The sequence below is a fragment of the Zalophus californianus genome, chromosome 11 (assembly GCF_009762305.2).
Source record: "Zalophus californianus isolate mZalCal1 chromosome 11, mZalCal1.pri.v2, whole genome shotgun sequence".
NCBI classification, from domain to species: domain Eukaryota; kingdom Metazoa; phylum Chordata; class Mammalia; order Carnivora; family Otariidae; genus Zalophus; species Zalophus californianus.
This window is the reverse complement of record NC_045605.1, coordinates 66,697,106-66,717,344: the sequence shown is the minus strand read 5'-3', so window position 1 is coordinate 66,717,344 and position 20,239 is coordinate 66,697,106. Positions and strand designations below refer to the sequence as shown.

Genomic DNA, 20,239 nt, shown 5'->3' with positions numbered 1-20,239 from the left:
TGTCCCCATGGACCTGGGGTGTATCACCCTCCTGGTATGCGCGGATGTGTTCAGCAACCTCGAAGCTCTCTGAACCCCATACTTTCGGGGTCTCTATGGAGGCTTCATCATGCAGGCACGATGGATTATTAACTCACTTTCCAGGCCCTCTCCTCTGTTCCAAACTTCTAATCATAGCTTGGTCTTTCTGGTGACCAGCCCGCATCCAGGGCCCACCAAGAATCACCTCATTAGATCAACAGATGCTCCCATCACCCGGGAAATTCCAAGGCACTTAGGAGCTCTGTGTCAGACACTCCTGTCACTCAGGGAATGACAAGGGTTTTAGGATCTCCGTGTCAGGAACTGGGGTCAAAGACCAAATATGAGTAGAAACCAGGGGCAGAGATCAATATATATATTTCTTATTATTTGACAGTATTATTATTCGTTCCCATTTTACCAAAGAGGAAACTGAGGCACGGAGAGACTGTAACATCTGTTCAAGGCTGCTAGTGGCAGAGCTGGCTGGGGTTTGAACCCAGGTAGTCTGGCAACAGAATCTGTGTTTGTAACTGCCACCACGCTTACTGCCTTGAAGTGTCGATTTGTGACACTCTTAATGGGGATGGGGACTGCTTGAACAGTATGTAGCACTGGGCCCATCAGTTCGTCTGAGTCAGGAAAGTTTTCTCTAAGGGCTGGAAAAACTGTTTTGCCGAACATAAAACCCATTATCGAGGCAGAGAATGAGGCCTTTGCTACAGGTAATGTTGGGATGTGAGGCAGGGCGGGTGGGGGTGGGTGGCATCTGGAGAGGAAGCACCATGCTGAGGAAAGTCTCCGGCTGTATCTGGCCAGCTGGATCTTGCTTCATTCTCGGTGTCCTTGGGGACTTCTGTCCCTGGAGGTGTCCTTGGATTTTGCACTCTGCTCTTTGGATTCTTGGGTTTGCTCTTCCAAGTTCTAACCCTGACACTGCGCTTGGCTTCATTCCTGGACTGGAATGTGGGTGATCCAAATCCTGCCCCGCCCTCTCTTCCATCATTTCTGGCTGGTCCTTTCTTGGTGCTGAAAAATGCGATCTGACCCACTTTTGTCATCTGGCTGAAAGGACCATTCTATACTCAGGGCCTTATACACAGCAGAAGACATAATGAGAAGGAAAAAAGTCCATCCAGCTGGTTGCTAGGCTTTATTAATTTATTCATCCCACAAACATGTATTGAGCTCCAAGTATGTGCCAGGCACCCAGTAAAGCACCAGACAGAAAAACCTCGAGGAGCTTACACTGTAGCAGGAATTCTAGGTGGAAGGTAGTGGGAGAGCAGGGCAGGGGATCCCAAAGCTTGCTGACCATCTCCTGGTCTCCTGGCAGAGGGGCCATTCTTGCAGGTTAGGAGTAAGTCAGGGGCTGGACTTGGATGGCCCACGGAAGCCCTGTGGCCTCTGTGGCAGGGAGGCAGGACCCAGATAGGCATCTGCAAGGAGCCTCCTTTTACCGATTATGACAGCCCTCCCCTGGGGAAGGGAGGACATGGGAACTGGAAGTGTGGCAGTTTTATGAGCCTCATCTGGGATTTTTGGTCTGTGCAGAGAAAGGACAAATTTCCTCCCCTGGGGAAGGAAGGACATGGGAACCAGAAGTGAGGCAGTTTTATTAGCCTCATCTGGGCTCTTTGGTCTGTCCAAAGAAAGGACAAAGTTCCTCCAGGCTCCAGGACAGTTGGCTTTGAGGGAAATCAAAGTGCCATTTATTCTCCTTTCATTGTTACAACAAGCACCATCCAGGTGAGAAGACCTGGGAGAGACAGGACATTGGCGTCTTCCTCCGGTGATCCTCCTGGACCTCACCCCAGGAGGGGCCTTTGCCAGATCTGGGCAGGGGTTTGCCTACTTGCTTCCTAGGTTGGAAAGACTCCCAGGTCTCATGATTGAAGGGGAGAAAAGCTGCATCTCAACCTGGGGGGACTTTGCTCCATCCCTCCCATCCGCAGATGCAAGCTCCGAACGTTCCTGCGGCTTTCTCGGTGTGCTTGAGCACACAGGGCGTCCTGGTATCCGCCCTCCTCCTCCTCATCTGTAGGCTCCAAAATAACCCGCCAGGGACAAAAAGGGAAGAGGGGAAAAACAAGTGTTATTGGGGTGTGGACTACATTTGCCAAAACTCATGAAATTCACTTAAGATCTGTGAATTTTACTGCACGTAGAGGAAGCATCCGTTTTTTTTTGAAAAATGAGGGTGGAAGAAAGAGATCAGGGAGGTCTGTGCCTGCGGGATGGAAAGAGAAGGTGGAGGCAGCATCCCTGGGGGGCCACTGAGAAGATGGGTTGTGATTGTGGGGGAGGAGGATCATGGGGGCTTGAAGCCGCTCAGTAGCTCAGGGCAGGAAGGTACGGGCAGGCGCCCACCCGGCGGGAGCAGCTCAAGCAGGTGACGTACGGGAGCCCCTCGCTCCACAACAGCAGGTGCACGCCGCGTTCTTTTCTGCAGGCCGTGGTGGTTATTTCTGACCAGGAGCTGCGGAAAGTGGAAGGGACGAGTGCCTGAGCTAGTGGGTATTTGGGTGTGGGTAGGAGCAAGGGAGCTCCAGGTGGCAAGCTTCAAGGCTTAAAGTTGCCATGGCAACTCTATGGCCTACCTCCAAGGTAGTTCAGGGCAGAGCCTCCGCCAGGTACTATTCCTGCCTCTCGCTGGGAGATCCTCAGAGGCTCCTGAGTCTGTCAGTGACCGTGTCACCTTTCTTTCCAGTGTCCCCTGAGATCCTTTTCCCTCCCTCCCAGGGGGTAGGGTGGACTGGCTTTTGGGTTGACTGGGGGGCTCAAGCTTGAGACACAGTGATGAGGGTATGATCTAAAGGGGGTTAGACTATTTTCTGCAGCCCCAGGAGGGAGCAACTGGGACAGATGCACGCACGCGCGCGCACACACACACACACACACACACACACACCAGCCCCATCCTGTATGAATATCCAGGTAGAAAGATCTGGAATGGGAGTATAGCAGAGGGAGAACACAGCATGGAGCCAGGGGCTCAGTCCCCCTAGGAGCAGGTTAGAGTCCATCCAAGGTGACTGTGGGTATTTGCTGCCACCACTGGGGTGTGGCCACAGGTTTGCATGTATGAATGGGAGGGCTTCAGGGTCCTCAACTCTGGACTTTGTGGGCCAGCAGGGATGGTTGGGTATGTATAGTAGACAGAATAATGGTCTCCCAAGGGCGCCCATGTGCTAATCCCTGGAACCTATGACTATGGTCTGGTACATGGCAAAGGAGAATCAAGATTGCAGATGGAATTAAGGTTGTTCATCAGCTGCTTTTAAAATAAAGAGATTATCCTGAATTATCAGGATGGGCCCAGTGTAATCACAGGGCACTTAAAAGGGGAAGAGAGAGGCCGAAGAATCAGGCCAGAGGGACGGCGGTGTGACAAGGACTCCACCAGCCATTGCTGGCCTTGAAGACAGAAAAGAGCCATAAGCCAAGGCACGGGGGCAAGCTTCAGATACTGGGAAAAGGCAGGAAAACAGATTATCACCGTGAGCCTCAAGAAGGGAACATAGTGCTGCCAACACTGTGATGTTAGCCCCGTGAGACCCGTGTCAGACTTCTGACCCGCAGAACTGTAAGATAATAAATGTGTGTTGTTCTGAGTCACCAAGTGTGTTGTGCTTTCTTGCAGCAGCAATACTAGTATTAGGAAACTAGTACAGTGCACAGCCTGTTGCACAGGATCCCGAGAAGGCTAGAGAGGCTCTGTGCTTGGTTTAATGCTCTACTGTCACCGTGTTAAAACTCAGAATGATTTGTGAATACCACCATCTTTTCCCTTGGCACTGGGCTCCACAAATTATGTAGCTGGTCCTGGGGGACAAGGGGGATGGCTCAAGGGGGAGCAGCTGGGATCATGATTGCTGGGCCATGTGGGAGTTGCTACCCGGGGGCTTATGATTTTTACTAAGAGCTACCACTTGCTCACTTACCATGTGCCCCGTGCTGGGCAGACTGCTTAATGTGTATTTTCTAATTTCACTTTATCCTTATGTCTCTTGGAGGTAGTTATTATTATTTCTGTTTTAAATAGGAGAATACTGAGTATTTGTCAAGTTAAGAAGCCTACTCAAGTTCCCACAGGTAGTATGTGGCACAGCCAGTATTTTCAGCTGGGTCTTGTGTCTTTAAGGACACCGCCTTGGTACGCTTGCCCTCCCCGGCCCAGGTGACTTTTTCTGGTTTGGGATCGTGGCTCTGTGGAGGTGACCCAGAGATCTATGGAAGATGTGTCCTCCATGAGAGCAGCTTCCAAACAAAGGGGAAACACCCTTAGTAGTGATTCTGCTATTGCATTGAGAATGTTAACCATGCACAGTGGCCGGGGAGGGGGTGTCACACTCCTTTACTAAAGCACTCTGAGAAAACAGTTCTGATTCTTAATGTTAAGCTCATTATGGGCCAAGAGTATCATGTTGGCTCTTCTTAAAGATAATATAATCTTGAGCTATATTAATAGAAATATAATGCCTTTAAAAGGGGAGGTGATAGTTTTGTCTGTTTTGCCACTCAGATGACAAGTGCAGGATTGGATTGTAAGGGATATAGAGAAAGGAGTATGTTCAGAGGAGAACGAGTCAAGAGAAAAAGTGGGGAACATGACAAACTGATGCAGTTTCTGCTTAGATTATAGAGTACTATAACAAGCAGGTTGATCTCCAGCAAGTTTCCCAGCCTCTCCTATGCCTTGATTTTCCTATACACAAATTAGAGATGGTAATATGAGAACACTGCCTGACACAGAGCAACTGCTATTTAATTTTTTGTGACTTGCATCATCTGGGTCTTTGATCTGTAAAAGAGATGGCTTGGGGGGACATGACCATGACTTTAAGTCCCCGGAAGACTGCTGTGTGGACAAGGAGCCACATGGGACAGGCCATCGGCCCCGGGGTTAGGGGAGAGGAGAGCCAGGCAGGTCAGATGGAGGGATTTCTCCCCAGCCCCAGAGTTCTGGGCATCAGAGGCCGGAGCCAGGTCTGATGGAGAGCAAAGATGCCCCATCCTCCTTTTTCTGACCTAAGGGGCCCACCTTCCCCCACCACGCCTTCTCCTGGCCTGACCTGCTCACCAACAAACTCACCAGAGACGCTCAGTCCCTGATGTGCCTTCCCCACCAGCTGACTTGTTCCCTGGGCCACTGTCCACGTAGCCGCAGGGATTCCATTTCCCCTGGATTTCCAGTAAGATGTTTTAGGAACAAATGGTTTTCTCTGCTTCCTGTCAGTTGTGTGCATTTCAAATGACTCTTTTCTCTCTTGTCTTGCTTACAATCGACATTTGATGTAGCAGATCCTTTCTCCAAATTGGTGTAATCACCTGTAAGATGTTCGTAGGAGCTCTCCCTCTGGACGAAAGCTGGACACTTTGATGATCACATCTACTTAGGAGTTTACCTGTCTGTGGTTTCTGATCAGACGGGCCTGTTTCTCTCACCTTGCAGATGGTTAAAGCTCCCAGTTCTTAGATGTCTGCTGTCTCTTCCACAGCTGAGCCAGAGGGATATCCCCACCCCCCCCCCCCGCCCCCCGCCTCTGCCCGGGCTCCGTTTACTGCTCTGGCTTATCAGAGGAAAAGAGAAACTGGATAACATGACTAACAGATGAAGCTTCTGCTTAGATTATAGAGTGATGTTTAAAACAGGTGGGTTGCAAGGCCCGGTCTCTCATTTCCAAACTGGTTGACCTCCCACAAGGTACAAAAGCCCCTTTGTACCTTTCTCGTAAGATAATCCATTTGTGTTGTTTTCAGGCACCAAGTTTATAGTGATTTTTTATGGCAACTCTGTTCGTGTGAGGAAATCATACAGGGTACTGTCAGCGACTTACTGTTCAGCTCAGCGATTCCTGCTCTGCCAGGTCATGCTGGAATTCCCACCCACAGGCCTTTCATGGGCCTGAATTAGTTCTGTTCGTCATTCGAGTATTTATTCATGTGTTCATTCAGCCAGACACCCAGGGGCTTCTGAGTTTCCATTCTGTGCTGCACGTGGTACGAGGTACTAGCCATACCTGGTGAGTAAAGTAGATGTGGTCTTGACCTCATGCAGTTTATAGGCTAGCGGAGACGCTGGTGTTTGTTAAATACTCACATAAAAACATGTTGCGATGGCTTGTGAGTGGCATGCAAGTAAGGCAGAGGAGGCTGTGAGAGTGACGGGGGATCCAGTTGCAGCCCAGGAATCACAGCGGGCCTCTCCTTCCTGGGGCTCCTGCGTGCTCTCAGAGCAAGGAGCTGAGCTCACGTGGCAACCGCAGATGGCTGGGGTTCTTTGTAGGCTGATGTTCATGCCCAGTCACGTCATCACACAACCGGAAGCCTTGTGTTCAGGCGTGGTGGAGGGCGGCATGGTTCAGGATGGCCCAGGGAGGCCCGAGCCTGCCTCCTCCTGACTCACATGTTAGAACGCTGTCTCTAGTGGTGACTCTCTGCACCTCCAGCTCCCAGACCTGTCCTGTTCCAACCCCATCATTTCTACTGCCCCAGACTCCTGCTTCCTGCCTCCTGGGGTATCTCACGTTCAACCTTCGCACGAGAGAGGGCTGGATCGGGTCACGGGTCCTTCTTCAGTATTGCCAGATCTGGCTACACACAGCTCCTGGGCCAGGCTGCCCTATATGCTGATGGCCATGCTGTTGGTAGCTACGTGGAGCTCAGGAATCAGTCTCTGGTCCCATCAGTGGTGGGCCAAAGGATGAAGCCACGAGACAGAAGACCCAGACCCCTTTATACCAGGAGTCACCGGGATGGTTTATCCCAATGGGAACAATGCACCAGGAAGAGTTTCAGGGTTCACGTGCCCAGCAGGGCTTTATCATCTTTGCACACATCAGACATACAACATCCTCTCCATCTTTCATCAGATAGCAGCCTGGAGTGACTTCTGTTCTGCCCCCCCGCCCCCACCAGGTCTCTAGCTTGTTACAACACCATTGTTTTGCCGGACGCATCTCTGGGTGAGAGTGGGAAGGAAGATACAGACCCTAGTTTAGCAGGGATTATGAGTATAGGCTTTGGAGACAAATGAACCCAGGTTTAAGCCCTGGAAAGTAACTGAACTGTCTTAGTCCTATTTCCCTCATCTGTAAAATGGGGATAATGGTGTTTGCCATATAGGACTGTAGGAAGGAATAAATGGGGGGGGGGGGGGAGTAAAAATATCCGTACATCTCCTAGCATGGTTTACGGCAAATCGTGAACACTCAGAAAATGGAAATTTTTACTATTATAATTTCCAAATATTGTACAGGGGGTCCATGGGCAATAGGGTAGCAGGCACCATGCAGTCTCTCAGGTGTAGAGGTCATGGAGATAGAGATGCCAGCCAGAGGGAGTAAAAATTTTGACTATCCTCTTGCTCAATGAAAATCTCCTCATTGCCCTCATCTGTGGGTTTAAGTCCAGCAGACTGGACGGAGGCCAGCCTGGGAGCCTATTCCATCTGGAAAGGTCTAGAAGAAGCCAGCAGTGTACCCAAGTGAGGTCAGAGGAGGAGCAAGCAAGTCCTGTGGGTGCAGGTAGGGGAGAGGCTGGGGTGAGGACACTGATGATCTCGAAGGGCCAAGGGGGCTGTGCTGACCCTGGGACCAGGCTCTGTCCAAGGGTTTATGTTCTAGGTGGTTAGTGGTGTCCCTGAACCCTGTGTGCTGACCACGGCTGCAGGGGAGGGTATCTTGGGAGAAGTCTGGGAAGAAAGAGGGGCTAGGGACACTCAGGGGAATGGGTATCTGGGCGTGCCATTTTCCTGCTGCTTGGTCCAGAAAGACCCCGTCTCCACTCCAAGCATCCTGGCATAGTTGGATCTGCTGACCCTTGCACTGGCAGGCAGCCTCAGCTCACATTCGACTTTGAACTTCATCCTCAAAGAGGTCTACCCACTCCTCCCACCCCAGGTCAAGCAGCCTCCTCATGAGTTATCACCCTGATGGACTGGGAGCTTGTAGATTTGCCAAGGTCGTAGGGAGGGGAGAATCCGCCGATGCCACATGGAGGCATCTGGCCGCTGTCCAGGGCGGTACCTGGCCGCCGGGAGCCAAGGTTGGTCTCACTCGCTTGGCCGCTGCTTCCCTGCCTCCCACAGGCAACAGTGGCACTGAAGCTCTTGATATAAATGTGCTTTATAAGCAGATCAAAACAGTCTCGGGGAGCTCTGCCGAGCGGCCTCTACGTAGCTGCTCCCATCCCGCATCACCTTCTGTGTGCAGAGATCAATAAAGTTGAGTTTATCATGACCATCAATTCCAGCTTATTAGACAGCCATAGTACTCGCCTCTCAGAAATGCCTTGTTTTTATCTCTAGTGGAAAATGGCTCGACTTGGAACAAGAATAAAAGTAAAAAGGGAACTTTTGTGGCTTAATTTTATAGGAGAATATGCCTCTTCTCAATATGAGTAAAGAACTGGTCCTGTACAGTCAGGCCTTCTCCAGAAGCATCACTAGGGGAAGGCCAGTTGGGCTTGTGTGGTTCCTCTGACTCTCAGGTCCTCTGGGCCTTCCTGGGGAGGTGAGCAGGGGCGAGGGGGTGCGGAGGCAGACACCCAGAGCGGGTGGGGAGCAGGCGCTGGGAGCAGAGGGTGTGGGGCAGACCCTGGACCCCTGGAGGGTCGAAGTGCTGTGGGAGAGCATCTCAGGGGTGTGGATACAGAGGCAAAGCTCTGGGGGGGAAGGGGTTGGGCAGTGCTGGTTGATGGGCGAATCGAGTGGCTGGACTCTGGAGCAGAAGTGCTGGGCTTGGGTCTGGAACAATTCTCTTCCAAAGTGGTTCTTGAATGTGTATTCCCTTTGAAAGCCTTGAGCTGCCCTGTGGCAGGCAGGCTCCTGTCCTGAGTTCAGTGTTCAGCAGGGACAATGGTGAGTGTCACCAGCAGGTATGTGGACATCTCGGCCGACAGGCTGTTCTTCCTCCTTCTTTTTGCCTCCTTTCTCCAGCAATGCAAATTCTACTTCAGTGCGTTGATGTGTGTGTGCTGGGGACTTCGAGAAGGTAGTACCAACTTATTCAGCAGATGCTGACTGAGTGCCTGCTGTTGGCCAAGCACTGTGCTGGGCAGTGGGCGTGCAGCCGGGAGCAAGCTCCGTCCCGACCCTCAACAAGGCTAGGGACACTGTCCCGCTTTGCTTGGGACTTTCAGTGCTGAAATTGGGAAAGTCGTGGGTAAACCAGGACATGTGGTCACCTTGTGTAATCATGAGGGCAGTAGAGGGACGTTTCATGTGGCATTTGGTGGTGACCAGGTGCTGCGTGGGAGGGCAGGTTTGCAAACCGATTCTTGAATGAGGTGTCTTCTTTTCACCATGTGGGAGATAGACGATCCCGGATTTTACAGAATTTTTGAGAGAAAGGACAACTGAGTGGTTGTTTCTTCTGCCTCCCTTATTCTATGACGTGACATGGAGAGAGGTAGAGTGGCCCACTCAGGGTCACACGGCAAGTTGGGGCAGAGCTGGGGCTGGGTGGCTTCATCCGCTGCCCAATGCTCTTGTCCCACCTTGTCTTCCTCGACCTGCCACCCTCCAGCCTTTGCTCGGCCACACCCATATTTGGGTTGGGCTCCAATAAACTGAAGGGTGAGGGAGGGGCCCTCGCAGTGTGGAGAGGGAGAGGCCAGGGCAGCACCCCTATTGCCGGGAGGACCCTGAGCAGCTCGCAGGAGAGAAGGGGGGGGAAAGAAGGATTTAAGGAGGTCAGGACGTTTGGCGTGGAGGGACCACTTAATTACAGTTCCAAGAATCAGAGAGCTGCCCGAGACTTGAATGTGAGGAACTGGGGCCATAAATTCAGGGGAGGAAGGACCCGCTGGTGAAGAGAGGCCCTGACTCTCCAACACAGGGAGGAGATTTGCAGGAAAAAAAAGGAACATGCTGGGGTCAGTGGTGTGCATATAAAATTTAGGCTTTCCATAAAATCAGTAGCTCTGTTAGCTTTGTTTAATTCCAACAACCTACTGTGTGCCGGACTCTGGTTTAAGGGTAAGAGCCCAGTAACAAAATAAAGCCCCTGCTCTTGGGGGGCTGCATTATGGGGGGACGGACAATGAACAGGTACCAGTACGATGCATTACTCTAGGTGTCTGTCATGTTCCAAAGCGGTTGTGTCATAACAACCTTATGTTTGAAAGAATCTTTCATGTGAAAATGGTGATCAGCAGAGTTTAGTTTATAAAACCAACATAACATTGCCATTCTGCTTAAGACCATCAGGAGTCGGCTTCCCGGCGCTGGGGGTTCAAACCATCGGGGTGGGCATGCCAATACTGGGAGAGATTAAACTTGGTCTCCTTGGGAGAGGGAAGAGGAGCGGTTATGTTCAGAAGTAAGAAGGGAGGGGAGTGGAGGAAGCCAGTTAACCCCCCAGCTCTGGAAAACACCTATGAACAACCTGGAGCTCTAGTTAGCGGGGGGCTCTGAGGCCCCGGGGAACCGTGGAGAAATGTTTCCAGCCGCGGGGGCACCATCTTCACTGCTGGTGGGGCTAGTGGGAAGGACAGCGAGCGTGAACCCCTGTGCTGACCTTATTGCGAGCTGTTCACTATACTTTATAAAAAAAATAATAAAAATAGGGGCACCTGGGTGGCTCAGTCGTTAAGCGTCTGCCTTCGGCTCAGGTCATGGTCCCAGGGTCCTGGGATCGAGCCCCACATCGGGCTCCCTGCTTAGCCAGGAGCCTGCTTCTCCCTCTCTCACTCCCTCTGCTTATGTTCCCTCTCTCACTATCTCTCTCTCTGTCAAATAAATAAATAAAATCTTAAAAAAAATAAAAATAAAAATAAAAATAAAGGTCACGTACCAGCAGTTTGACCATATATAGTATTATTTTAAAAATGCAATTAACGAGCGGGTTGTCTGTTAATGCTTTTGTCACTTTTCATGCCTAAGGAAGGGCCAGCTGCCGGTCTTGATAGACATAAATAAGCACTGCTAACCACACCTTCTCATGGTTCTTATAAAAATCCCATTCACGACACCAAAAAAATTTTTTGGAAATGGTCAGGTGAGCTTAGAGCTTCTAGGCTATATCCTTCATTCAAGTCCCTCCCTCTGCTTCCCTGTCGCCTTCATCCCTTCGCTGCACTTACGTGAGCTGCTTTCCCCTGTTGCTTCCTCTCCCATCACCGCACTGTTCCCTCGGCCCCACCTGGCCTTTTCACGGCTTGCTTTTTCAAACCATATAAGCTTCTGACTAATTCCTCCTCACAGAGCCCTTCCCTGACCACTCCTTCTGAACAGCTGCGAAGGCATCACCCTGGCCTCCTACCCTGCCTTTCTTTTCATCTCCGTACTCGTCCGAAATTGTATCATTTCTTTGCTTCCATGCTTAACCTGTTTCCCCTGTCAAAGTCTAAGTGCCCTGAGGATAGGTATTTCGTCCACACCCTGCCTACAGGAGTACCTGTCTCATGGAAGAAGCTCCATAAATATTTATTCCATTAAATACAAGAATGAACGCCTTCCACCCCAATCTGTTAACCTGGTGATTTTATTAACATTGTAAGCATGAGGTGGATTTGGGAAAAGGTTCAACTCTTCCCCTTCCCCCACCCCTCTTTGGTGAGAGAGAAGGAGAGCTGGAAATAGAATGGGAGAAGTTTCTGTAAATTTCTGGTAACCATAGAGACGGTGATTTTAGTTTATTAATCTCCTGCTCTTAAGCAGGCTGGGGCCCCATGGTGATTTCTCCAAATTGCTCAGCGCTGGTTATCCTGCAGCCTTCCTCATTAAGGAAGAACCAGCCCATTCCTATCCTGCAGCACTTTAATTGCTGACAAGCAGAAGCCGTGTGCTGTTATGCTCATTATTGCATGTTCTAACGTGGTTGCACCTCCCACTTTGGAGGGAGCCCCTGGAGCCGTCCGTGGCCAGTGGTGGGAGTGGACAGCCTCCTCTCTGAGCCCACGGCCTATAATTTCTGCTCTTTGCTTTCATTCAACTATCCTGAGTCAATGCCTTCTGGAATAATGGTTCCTTTCAGCCAGAGCAGGGCACCAGCCATGGTTTCCTGCCCACTAAGGCAATGTTTGCAGCGGTTATGCATTTCTCTTCTGATGGGGAAGAACACGCAGACTTTAATGGTTTTGCTCAAGTCCTTCGGGTAAGAGACCTCCAATGACTTCAGGGTTTTAGGAGAACTAGGGGGAAAATGGGACAGTTAGAGGCAGTCTCTCCAGCAACCATTTTTCCTGGAGGGAAGATCCCTGGTGTAGATGTCAGAGGCCAGAGTTGGGATTCTATCTTGGCAGCTGACTCATGGGGTGGGGACTCAGTCGCTCTGAGCTTTAGTGCCCTCATCTGTGAAATGAGATTGGACTTGTCCTTCCATCCCTCGTTCGTGTGGAAACTCTGAGTCTAGTTTCAGCCTGGTTCTGGAGGTTGGATCCTGGTGATGAATGAGAAGTAGGAGAGGCCCCAGGCAGTATGCCTTCTGGAGTGAGGCAGAGTGGCTTCTGGCAGTCAAAGTCTCTGGAAGGACACATATTTCTCTCCTGCGGCAGATCATCAAAGGTCTGCCCTCACCTAGATGTTGCCTGCCATTTTGAAAATACTAAGACTTCCCTTTGGTTGCATTTTCTATCCTAGTGGGTTTAGATATACTGAGCCCTTCTTCCAGTAAATACTCAGTGACCACATGCTGGGTTCCAGGTACTGCCCTTGGTGCTAATTGTACAACTCTTCAGCTGGGATAGCCATTGACAAATTCAGACTCTGGGGTGGTCCACACCAGTTTTAATGGTGTGACCCTGTCTGTTGCACACTTAGGGCTTGTCTTCCATATCAAATAAGAATCTGGACTCCTGAGCCCTCTGGCAAAGCTGGTGCCAAGATATGGGGCGGGCCAGCCCCTGGGGTAACCCCACCCGAGTCACTGACAGATCTAAGAGCCTGGCTGTTCTTTCTAGGTGCCGCAACCTCTCCTTCCCGGATGGCCTGCCAGAGGTGAGCATCGTGTTCATCTTTGTCAACGAAGCACTGTCCGTGCTGCTTCGTTCCATCCACTCAGCCATTGAACGCACGCCTCCACACCTGCTCAAGGAGATCATCCTGGTGGATGACAACAGCAGTAACGGTGAGTGCCCGAACTCCCTTGGGCCCAGTGCCCTGCTCTGTGCCTGACATCTGAGCAGAGGCTTCAGCCTCGGGAGGCGGAGGGTCTCATTTTCTTAAGGCTCTCCGTGACTGCTCCTTCTCTGAGACGTTACTTCAGAGATGGGAGGTTCTAGATGGCCACTGCTCTGGAAGTTTCCCTCCATAGGTGTGCCCTCTCTGCATCCTGGAGGGGCCTGGCCCCCAAGCTTTTCCTTACTGGCTGTGCACGGTCTCCTCTAGCATTCTAGCGCAGTGTGAGGTACATAGCCCTGACCTCCTCCGCCACCGCGTACATAGTGAACATTCCCAGGGACTGTTTTCTGGGAAGCATCAGTTCAGTTTGTGGTGTTCCTTGGCCTCTGTCTGAAAGACAGTTCATGTTGTCTTAGTGGTGGGGTCGATGGTGCCGGTGATGGTGAAGGTCACAGCGGTATTGATGGTGGGGCTGGTAGTGGGTGTATAACACGGTGACAACAACAGAGCTGCTGAAAGTCTGTCCTCTTTGCTGGATGCCCTGCTCCCTGCTCTGTCTGGCCTTAGCAAAGCCACAGGTGGCCCGCAAACACTAGTTGAAGCCCCACCCCCATGTTGTCCCCCCTTCTCCAGCCGCTGCCAGCTACCTCTTTCCCTTGGTGTGTATTTCAGGGCCTCTGATACCTACGTGTACCGCCCCTGTAATATCCTCCAAACTTAGAGACCAGGTACTGAGATGGTTTAAAAACCAGTGCTCTTGATAGGATGATTAAAATGGATTTGCTTTGGATAATGCATGATTTTAAAAACCAGACCGCTGGGTCACAGGATCATAGAGTCACTGAGCCTGTGTTATCTTTAGTGCTTTCTCTGGTGTCAGGTAGTAAATTTTCCAGTGAATCAGCTGCTGTAATGAGAAGTTCAGATGGGCAATTTGTGTTTTGTTATCAATTAAAGCTGAAACATATCAGATAATTGAAATATATTTAATCTCAATAAGCGAATTTTCTTTTTCATTTTCTCATGTAGTAAGAAGTATAGGAGCAGTGCTGTGAAGCGGATTTTAGAGCTTTCTGAGGGGCAGTGCTTATGAATCACTTGACTCTAATTGTTCTGTGGGTGTAAAGGAAGGAAAAGACATCAGAGGATGGAAGCAAATAGGCAGCATAGTTTTAAAGGTGATTGTCCATTATGAGGGATACGGGAAGGGGCCCAGCTCCCACTTCTTAAAGCTACTTGCTATTACCTTGCTTCTGTCCATGGAATGGATGCCTACAAGAGCTCCCATCCCCCAATGGCTAACACCAGAACAGCTTGACTAACTCACCCATGCACCCCACCTTGCTCCACCCAGGCCTGCTGGCCCCTCCCCTTTTAGAAGTTGAGAAGGCTAAGGATGAATGAGCCATCTCTCCAAGGGTGAGGACTTCCCCCAAGCAAGAGGCATCCTTAGGCCCTATTCTGCTGTAGGGGTGGGTATGGGGATCGAGGGCAGGTAGGCCTAAGGCGGGCTGGTGAATTATGGCTTGGTTTCAAGCCACGGTGGCTCTGAGGGTGATGGTATGTTCCCAGGAGAGGGAGGCAGGAGCAGTGGGCCAGGAGCAGTGGGATGGCTCTTCTTCAGGGATGGGGGCTGTCAAACCCTGAACTCCAGGGAGTATGATGCTGATGGTACAGTTAAATATCTGGACTGTGGTTGTAGTTACTCAAAGCTGTATGTGGCAGAATTGCACAGAACTACATACTCACACCCAAATGGGTACATGTCTCACTGGAGGGATCTGAAAGGCTCTGCAGATGGAGGCAACATCCATGTGCTCATTTGATATTGTACTATAGTTGTGTACCATGTCAGTGTTGCAGGAGGGCTGCGTGAAGGGTGCACAAGACCTCTTTGTACATTTCTGTGTACTTTCCTGTGAATCTGTAATTATTTCAAAATATAAAGCTAAAATAAACAAACCTCTCTCCCAGAAGACTCTGATTCAGTAAGTTTGAGGCAGAATCTGGCCATCTCTGTTTTTAAAAGCATTCTTAATAATTCTGTTGCTTAGCTGGGGTTGAGAACCTCTGGTTTAATGAACAAGATGTAGCTTTGCTTTTGTACATGTGGAATTCCAGTACATGGTGCAAAGGGAAAGAACTGTGGAACTGAAGTCTCAAATCATGGGCTCTAGGATCCTCTTCACCATTGGAGGAGTGACCATGAAAACACCCCTCAATGTCTCGGGGTCTTAGTTTCTTCCTTTGTAAAATGGGGATGATAAATCCTCCCTTGCTTCCCTCGCATCCTGACACAGTCAAGTGCATGACTGAATTGAACCTCGTCAGTGTTTACTCCTCCCCAGCCCTCATGTCCATTCCCAGGAGACTGCTGCATAGCTAGCCAAGTGTACAGCCGGCGTTCAAGAGAGAGAATTGTGGAGACGTAAATTTGGAGTCTTATACGCAGAATAACTGAAGCCATTGACTGGGGGGAGATGGTGGCAAAGGAAAGAGGGCAGAAGGAAAAAGCTTGAGAGAATACTGAGCGTGAGACATTAAGGGGGTTAGCTGATGAGAGACAGAACAGGAGCGGAGAGAAGAATCTGGAGGATGACAGACTCCGTGGAATTCCCAGAGTGAGAGTCATTTATTTGAACAAACCCACAGATAGGTGGAAGAGCACTGAGTCTGGGAAGAAGCCCCCAGATTCAGAAGGTACGGATCATGGAAACCTCAGCAGGAAGCTTTGGTAAAGGACTGGGGGTAGGGACTGTGGAAGCCAAATACAGATAAAGAGCAGACAGGGAGTTAGATTCTTCTGTCAGGGATTTTGGCTGTAAAAGAGATTCAGGAGCTAAAGCAGGAACTGGAGCAATGTTTCATGCACACACACACACACAGACACACACACACACACACACACGCACACAAATTTTAACCATAATCCACAGCAACAAAGACATTTACATCATGGCCCAGGATGACACGCCTACTCACACTCATACAATAGCATCCACTATTGAAACAAAACTTTTAAGCAACAATAGTTAGCCTTCTAATGTGCAGAGCACTATGATATTTTCTATCATAGTCTGGTCTGTGTTATTCAGTTGTATTGTATTGTATTGTATTGTATTTCTCTTTTTTGAAAGGCAGTTTGTCCTCAAGACCCTGACTGCACATCAGAATTGCTTAGAGAGCTTTTAAGAAATCCGGGTAGCCATCTCTTAGCTCTGGTGATTTCGTTGGTCTGGGGAGGGGGTGTCTGTATCCTTTGAGGCCAAGGCATGGAACAAGGCCCCCAAGGAGGGAGGAGAGGATGGGATCCAGGGCACAGAAATGAGGGCTGCCTCTGGGAAGGAAAGGCCTGTCTTTGTCCCACACGGGAGGAGCAGATGGGTGAAGAGGGAGTTTGCTAGAGGCAGTGAGGGGTGTTGGGAGGCGTGTCAGGAGGGGTGCCGGGAGGCTGGCAGAGCAATAGCGGTCAGTCCCAGGACCCTGCAGCTTGCAGAACCTCGGGGGGGCGCATGGTGGGAAGGGGACAGGTGCCGGCTGGAGTACCCCTGTGTGGACGGGGCAGGGAGGTAACCTGTAAAGGGCCCCCTGCGCTGAGACCAGTCTGAGCGGAGCTAGCGTGAAGGGAAGAAGAGACCCTTGAGACTGTGGCTCTTGGAGGAGGTGGGCCATCATGCCTTGGCAAAGGGCAGAAGGGCCCTTCAGACGCGACCAGCCTGACTTGCGGGAAGGCGGCTCTATGACCCTATCCTGAGCAGGCTCCATCTGGGGCTGGCTTCTCTGGGGCATCATCTCGCTCAGCACAGGAATCGGGTTTATTTCGTGTCAGGCCAAGTCAGTTCAGTTCCACACACATTTATGGAGTGCCCAGCCCGGGCCAAGGGCATGAAGGCAGCCTAGCCCCTGGCATCAGGGAGTCCTGCAAATAAATCTAAACTGGGGATGAAACATACGAGGACTCAGTTTCTGGTGTCAGTCCTGCCACTTCGTGGCCATGGGTCTTTGGTTTTCTGTGCTGTGTGGGGCCATGAGGCCCTGCCCGCCCTGCCTGCCCCATTGCCACTGAGGACACGTGAGGTAACAGCAGTGAAGGTGCAGTGCAAGCTGCACGGTGTGAAGGGTGCCCTGAGGCTGAGTTTCAATGACAGTAACAACAACAAAAACAGCAAATAATAATAATAATAAAATAATAGCTGATGTGTAGCCACTGCTTAAAGGCTTGCTTTTTTTCTCCTTCCCGAAACAATGTGCTCTGGTGGGGAGAGCACAGAAGCGTGCAGAATTTGGCCTTAGGCCAGCTTTTCAGTTCCAGCTCTTTCTAGCTCCTTCCTGGCTGTGCACTCTTAACCTCTGTGAACCCAATTTTTCTTATCTCTGAAACTGGGATGTGGAATTCCTACCTCAGGGATTGTTTGGAGGCTTGAGTGAGATAAGGCATGATGGAAGGGACGTCTGTTTAAAATTCAAATTGAAGCAGGAGTACAGAGCTTTCGGAATGTCCTCCCAGGCGATGTCACACTTTCTGTGTGTGCTCATGCCTTGTCTCCCCCAAACTCTTCCTCTGCAGGTATTTTTGTTTTGGGGTCAGGCCTGTGTTTCCTGGAAACAGGAAAGGGGCCGTCGATGACCCCTTTCTTCATCCAAGCAGCCCGTCGAGATCTTTAGCTTTCCCCCACAGAAGCCAAGGGCTGGGGTCTGAGTCCCTGTTCTCTGCCTGCTTAGCAATTTCCAAAACAAGCTCCACTCTTTCAGGGGCTAGCTCCTGTGTAGGATGCTGTCATTCTGCTGGAGTGGTCTCAAACTTTAGTATTTGAGCTTGATTAAAAATACAGAGATTCATTCAGGCACATTCTTGCCTCAGGACATTTGCACTTGCTGCTCCCTTCACTTGGAATGCTCCTACCCCTGAGATCTGCACAACTTGCTCTTTTGCCTCTTCAGGACTTTGTTCAAATATTTAAAATGGCACCCTGTTCGAAGTGGCAGCCCTGACCCCTGTCACTCCTCATCCCTTTCTTGTTTCTTTTCTTCCACAACACCTATTACCATCTGATCTACTGTCCTCACTTGGTGACTTTATTTGTCCATTTTCACCCTACCAGTATGTAAGTTCCATGAAGACAGGGACTTCTGTTTTGTTCATTGCTGTATCTCCAGTACCTAAAATAGTGCCTGGTACTCCGTTGGTGCGTAATAAATATTGATTCAATGAATGAATCAATTTTGATTCTGTAGGTCTGCAGCAAGGCTTGGAATCTGCATTTTAATAAGCTTTCGAGAGCATTCTCATGCAATGGGACATCCTCTGGGAATCCCTGCTCTAACTATTGTCCCCCATCTGTGCTGCAGCTGAGGAACCTGGGACAGTAGGCACTTAAGCTCCCCCAGAGCAAGCCTCAGGCCTCAGGCACTGCTGGGTGGAGTGTGTCTTCCCTGGGTGGGGCCCTTGGGACCTCCCTGCTGCATCCGAGGAAGATGACATGAGTGGTGGGCAGAATGCAGAACAGGAGGGGGAGCTTCTCATGCTGTTACCCCAACGTGGCCTGAACTCCGGTCCTATGCACAGAGGCAGACGGCTGACCCCAAGCCTCCGCCCTTCAAAGTTACCCAACCGCTGCAGGTCTTGCTGATGTGGCAGCCATGCCTGCCCTGTGACTCTGAGGCAGTATTTCCCCCACCCCCGCTCCCTCTTCCTCGTTATTTCCAGAAATGGTGGGAACACGGCTCTGAGCCTCCTGGTTTTAATTACTGTACTCTTGGTGAATCCCAGCGGGCCGATATCTTCCGCTGGGACTGAGTGATTTAACATTTAGGGACCTCCAGAGGGAGGGAAGCCCTGGCATTTGTCACAGACAGAATCATCCCTGCCTCTGATTCTTGGCATTCACTTGTTCATTCATTGCTTCATTCATTCACTCCTTCAACAGGTTTCTGAACGGCCTTTAGCACACAGCTAAGCACTTGCCCCCGCCCCCATGGTGAGCACCTTCAGGTGACAGGTATCCCAGGACCTGGCACAGAGCAGGTGTTCTCTGAACATGAGCTCTTTCAGGCTCCCTCACCAGCTGTCCCGGAATCACCACATCCCACAATCCAGCCACCTCCACTTCCAAAAACAATTTCCTTTGCTATATCCAGTTTCTGTGTTTCCCTTTTCCTTAAAGATTTATTTATTTATTTTAGAGAGAAAGAGCGAGCGCAAGCGGGAGGGGCAGAGGGAGAGGGAGAGAGAATTTTAAGCAGACTTCCTGCTGAGTGCAGAGCCCGACGCAGGCCCGATCGCATGGCCCTGAGATCATGACCTGAGTGGAAACCAAGAGTTGGGCACGCAACTGACTGTGCCGCCCAGGCGCCCCATTGGTTTCCATGTTTCCTTGTATTAGCTCGTGTCCTCTTTTGATACACTTAAAAATCATATACCCTTCTCTTCATGCTACTTGAAATTTCAAAATGAATCTGAATTTTGTGACTAAAAGCGCATCAAAGCAATGGCAATGTCAGATATTCTTTTAAGAATCCCATTTACCTGGAGATTTCAGTCTGCTCTTGGATGGCAGTGATGTGCCCAGTCTAACCCCTGCCTGATGTTTGTTCCCTTCCAACAAGAGAATGGCCAGTTCCCAGCACCTCGTGCATTCATCTCTCTCCTTGGTGATAAATACCCTTTGCTCATGGATCCAGCCTTCTCGCTGGTCACGTTTGCTTGAAACCTTTGACAAGTGTTGGCAGAATGAGGCATAGAACCAGGCAGCCTCTAGAGACAGAGCAAATGGGGCTGTCCCTCCCCCACCACAGCGAGAGGCAGACAGACAGTCCAACCCCCTCTGGCTCTCAGGAGGAAACTGAGGACCTGTGTAGGACAGACTTGCCAGAGCCCCACGGCGTGTGAGTGGCAGAGCTGAGGGAGGACCTTGGGTCCTCTGACTCCCACCAGGGCTCTCTCCTCCATCCCATGCTATGTCCCTGCGTGGCCCTATGTTCATTCTTCCCACTGTCTACACTCTATAGGGACATGGTAGTCCATGGCCAGGCACCCTAGGTTTGGTGTGGTGGCTCCAAGCCATTTGCTCTACTTAGCAATGAATGACTGTCCTCCCACACCCCACCCCCTTTGCCAAATTCAAGCCTCAGGGTCTGTTCAGGTAGTATGGC

General features: G+C 50.5%; 1 protein-coding gene across 3 annotated transcripts in view; it reads left to right on the top strand.

The window, feature by feature from the left end:
* GALNT18 (polypeptide N-acetylgalactosaminyltransferase 18) overlaps positions 1 to 20,239 on the top strand; it is a 354,123-nt gene that overhangs the window by 175,545 nt on the left and 158,339 nt on the right. For all 3 annotated transcript variants that reach the window (XM_027580483.2, XM_027580485.2, XM_027580482.2), the window contains exon 3: positions 12,928 to 13,094. In XM_027580483.2, the coding sequence (XP_027436284.1) occupies positions 12,928 to 13,094 (167 nt within the window). The remainder of the gene's footprint in view (positions 1 to 12,927; positions 13,095 to 20,239) is intronic.